Source organism: Pan paniscus, chromosome 1, assembly GCF_029289425.2.
Source record: "Pan paniscus chromosome 1, NHGRI_mPanPan1-v2.0_pri, whole genome shotgun sequence".
NCBI classification, from domain to species: domain Eukaryota; kingdom Metazoa; phylum Chordata; class Mammalia; order Primates; family Hominidae; genus Pan; species Pan paniscus.
This window is the reverse complement of record NC_073249.2, coordinates 91974633-91979090: the sequence shown is the minus strand read 5'-3', so window position 1 is coordinate 91979090 and position 4458 is coordinate 91974633. Positions and strand designations below refer to the sequence as shown.

The 4458-nt window shown below is 41.8% G+C and overlaps 1 protein-coding gene across 1 annotated transcript; it reads left to right on the top strand.

Annotated features, from left to right (window-relative positions):
• The first annotated feature begins 1057 nt into the window (after positions 1–1057).
• Positions 1058–2550, top strand: LOC100994853 (small ribosomal subunit protein bS21m-like). The gene has a single exon (XM_034938055.3). The coding sequence runs from the start codon at positions 1058–1060 to the stop codon at positions 1319–1321; it is 264 nt and encodes an 87-aa protein (XP_034793946.2). The 3' UTR covers positions 1322–2550.
• The last annotated feature ends 1908 nt before the right edge of the window (positions 2551–4458 follow it).

The following is a 4458-nucleotide window of genomic DNA, read 5'->3' as shown; positions in this document are numbered from 1 at the left end:
ATAAATTTTTTATATACTGGTGAGAATAATCTTTAAGACTTCTTGTTTACTGAAGATAGCAAGATACAGTAAAATGTGTATAGTGTGCTGCCATTTATACAAAAATGAGAAGCAAACATATATGTACTTAGCTATCTGTTTATGTATAAAATTTCTCTGAAGTATTACTTAAGTAATTGATAAGATAGGTTGCTTCCAAAAGATAAAAACTACAGGATAGGAGTGCATGATCTTTTATACATTTTAAGTTTGAGCCATGTAAATATATAACCTATAAGCAAATAAATAAAACAAAAATTGTTTAAAATATTTTACAATTGGAGAAAGCAAGCACATATTTCTTTTTTTATTAAACTTTAAGTTCTAGGGTACACGTGCACAACGTGCAGGTTTGTTACATATGTATACATGTGTCACATTGGTGTGCTGCACCCATTAACTCATCATTTACATTAGGTATATCTCCTAATGCTATGCCTCCCCCCTCCCCCACCCCATGACAGGCCCCAGTGTGTGATGTTCCCCACCTTGTGTCCAAGGGTTCTCATTGTTCAGTTCCCACCTGTGAGTGAGAACATGCGGTGTTTGGTTTTCTGTCCTTGCGATAGTTTGCTCAGAATGATGGTTTCTAGCTTCATCCATGTCCCTACAAAGGACATGAACTCATCCTTTTTTATGGCTGCATAGTATTCCATGGTGTATATGTGCCACATTTTCTTAATCCAGTCTATCACTGATGGACATTTGGGTTGGTTCCAAGTCTTTGCTATTGTGAATAGTGCTGCAATAAACACACGTGTGCATGTGTCTTTATAGCAGCATGATTTATAATACTTTGGGTATATACCCAGTAATGGGATGGCTGGGTCAGATGGTATTTCTAGTTGTAGATCCTTGAGAATCGCCACACTGTCTTCCACAATGGTTGAACTGGTTTACAGTCCCGCCAACAGGCAAACACACATATTTCTAAAGCAACTTTAAATCCTCCATAGCCAGGGTTGACTAGGTACTGAGCGTGCCAGGCTCTGCAGAGTGGAGACTTAAATCCAAGGTCATGGCAAAACATCTGAAATTCACCGCCAGGACTGAGATGGTACAGGAAGGAAATGTGAAAGGTGCATACAGGACCCTAAACAGAATCCTCACTGTGGATGGGCTCCTTGAGGACATTAAACGTCCATGGTATAATGAAAAGCCATGCCGCCAGCGACAGAGGAAAAGCTATAAAAGGTGCTGGCAGATCTATAACATGGAAATGGCTCGCAAGATCAACTTCTTGATGCAAAAGAATTGGGTAGATCCGTGGCAGAGCTGCTGAGGCCTGTGGATGGGACACTCAGTATGAAACCCTCATCCAACTTTGTCCCCATCTCTTTTCTTTCTACAATCCCATTTCCTATTACCGTTTTCTACAATAAACTCAATCACATGTTTGTAAGAAGGCCTCCACATATAGAAACAATCCCATTAGTCAGCAGCGGACCCTCTCTTATTAACTGAAAGAAGAAACTGAGTCTGAAAGTAGTCTAGGAGTAGAATGATGTTTGCTGGGGCTGGAGGAGGGGGCAATGAGGAGTTATTGTTTAATGGGCACAGAGTTTCAGTTTGGGAAGATGAAAAAGTTCAGAAGATGATGGCTGGGCATGGTGGCTCATGCCTGTAATCTCAGCACTTTGGGAGACTAAGGCGGGCGGACCACTTGAGGCCAGGAGTTCGAGAGACCAGCCTGGCCAACATGGTGAAACCTCGTCTCTACTAAAAATACAAAAAAAAAAAAAATTATCCAGGCATGGTGGCAGGCGCCTGTAGTCCCAGCCACTTCGGAGGCTGAAGCAGGAGAATCACTTGAACCCGGGAGGCAGAGGTTGCAGTGAGCCAAGGCCACGCCACTGCACTCTAGCTCAGGTGACAGAGTGAGACTCCATCAAAAACAAAAACAAAAACAGGAGATGGATGATGGATGGTGATCATGGTTGCACAAAAAGGTGAATGTGCTTAATGCCACTGAACTGTATACTTAAATGGTTAAGATGGTAAATTTTATGTTTTACTACAATGAAAAATTTGTTGAAAGTAAAAAAAAAAAAAATCCTCCATAGCTGATAGGATGGTATAAATTCATTTCTGAAAAGTTGGCTCTGCCTCTCATAATAAGTTCAAGGATCCATTATAGTAGAATGCCCTCTGCTGTTACAGATAAAACTTATTTTTTTCTTTGAAAGAGAAAGCTCAGCTGCTGACCCACCCAGGTGAGGGCTTCTGCTGGTTATTACTTTGCCCCTGTTCCTAGGTGATCCATATAGGGTCATCCTGGTTGTACACTGCACAACTCCAGCAGAGGCAGTCAGTCCCATTGAGCACAATGTGAATGGTACCTACCCCAACTTCCCTAGGAGGTGTACATGGCACAAACTGCACAGCAGAATATGGTGTTCTGAGGCTACCCCTATTGTGAATGAGGACAAAGAAGAACGTGAGTCAGGCCTAGTCACTGCCTAAGTCTTCCGTGTGCACTTCCTCCTGCTTGAGTCCCAATCTTTTGCAAGGCCTGGAGTCCTAGCTCTACCACCTGGACATTATTGTTTTCCGGTATTACAGTCTTCTTGGGATCAGCCTGCTTCCACAGGCCTGTCAAACTATCCAGGGTCTTGCTATAGATAGGATTTCAGGAATGTTTCTTCTGGGGAGTAGTCTGAATGGGTCATGGCCAATGACTCAGGTAAGGGGGCAGTGTTTCATGAATTCATTCAGCATTAATTCAGCACCTGTTAGGTGCCTTCGACTATGCTAAGATGTAGCAATTATATGGAGAATGTGATGAGATACGGCACTGGAGAAAGTTCCCACTGTAATCAGACAGGGACTTTAATAGAGTAGATAGATCAGATAAAGGGCAGAAATTTATGCCAGGCTTTGCTTAGATACACTGAAACTGAAGAGCTGGTGGGACATCCCTTCAGATGCTGATTTTGTATAGAGTTTTAAGAGTTTCTTGGCTAAGAAGTTAACCTGTGCCCACTGCTGGGATTCAGCTAACTGGCATTTCCAGCGGAGTGATGAGACAGAAGTCTATTTACACACTTTATTCCTCTTTATGATCTAAATACATGTTGTTCTCTCTGTTGTATCATTCTGCTTCATTTTACCTTCACAGAACTAATCAGTCCATGTAAAAAAGGAAGACAAAAAATCACTAAGGATGTAGAAAATGAACAGTACTATCAATTAACTTTACTTAATATTTATATAACACTACATTCAGCAAATGTAGAATGTATATTTCAAGTGGATACAGAATATATTCAAGACACATTCATTTTATGGTCCGTTAATTAAGTATCAAAGGATTTTAACCAAATTTCCTGCAAAGGAGATCTGTAGGAAACCTCCGCCTCCCAGGTTCAAGCAATTCTCCCTGCCTCTCAGGCTCCCAAGTAGCTGGGATTACAGGTGCCTGCCACCACACCTGGCTAATTTTGTATTTATTTATTTATTTAGACAGAGTCTCGCTCTGTCGCCCAGGCTGGAGTGCAGTGGCGCGATCTCGGCTCACTACAAGCTCCGCCTCCTGGGTTCAAGCCATTCTCCTGCCTCAGCCTCCCAAGTAGCTGGGACTACAGGTGCCCACAACCACGCCCGGCTAATTTTTTGTTTTTTGTTTGTTTGTTTGTTTGTTTTTGAGACGGAGTCTCGCTCTCTCTCCCAGTCTGGAGTGCAGTGGCATGATCTCTCCTCACTGCAAGCTCTGCCTTCTGGGTTCACGCCATTCTCCTGCCTCAGCCTTCCGAGTAGCTGGGAGTACAGGGGCCCACCACCACACCCGGCTAATTTTTTGTATTTTTAGTAGACACAGGGTTTCACCATGTTAGCCAGGATGGTCTCCATCTCCTGACCTCGTGATCCACCCGCCTCGGCCTCCCAATGTGCTGGAATTACAGGTGTGAGCCACTGCACCCGGCCAATTTTTTGTATTTTTAGTAGAGATGGGGTTTCACCATGTTGGCCAGGCTGGTCTTGAACTGACCTCAGGTGATCCGCCCACCTCAGCCTCCCAAACTGCTGGGAATACTGGCGTGAGCCACCTCACCAGGCCCACAGTTCTTAATAATGCATGGATCAAAGAAAAAAACCCAAGGTGAATTAGAAATTAAAAACACGTGTCAAAAATTTGTGGAAAGCCACTAAAATGGTACTAAAAGGAAATTTCAGTTTTAAATATGTATAAACAGAAAAGATTGCTAGAATTTATTATCTAAAATTCTACCTTAATGTAGTAAAAATTCAAGTAAACCCAAAATAATAGAACGGTAACAATAAAGATAAGAGTTGGTATCAATTAAATAGAGCAAAACAACAATAGAAAATAATAGTAAATCTAAAATTGTTTGTAAAGATAACTAAAATTAATAAATCTCCAGCAAAATCAAAAAAGAAAATATTCACAAATTACTAATG

Excerpts from the sequence above, each read along its gene's own strand:
- LOC100994853 (XM_034938055.3), top strand. The coding sequence starts at position 1,058 with ATGGCAAAACATCTGAAATTCACCGCCAGGACTGAGATGGTACAGGAA.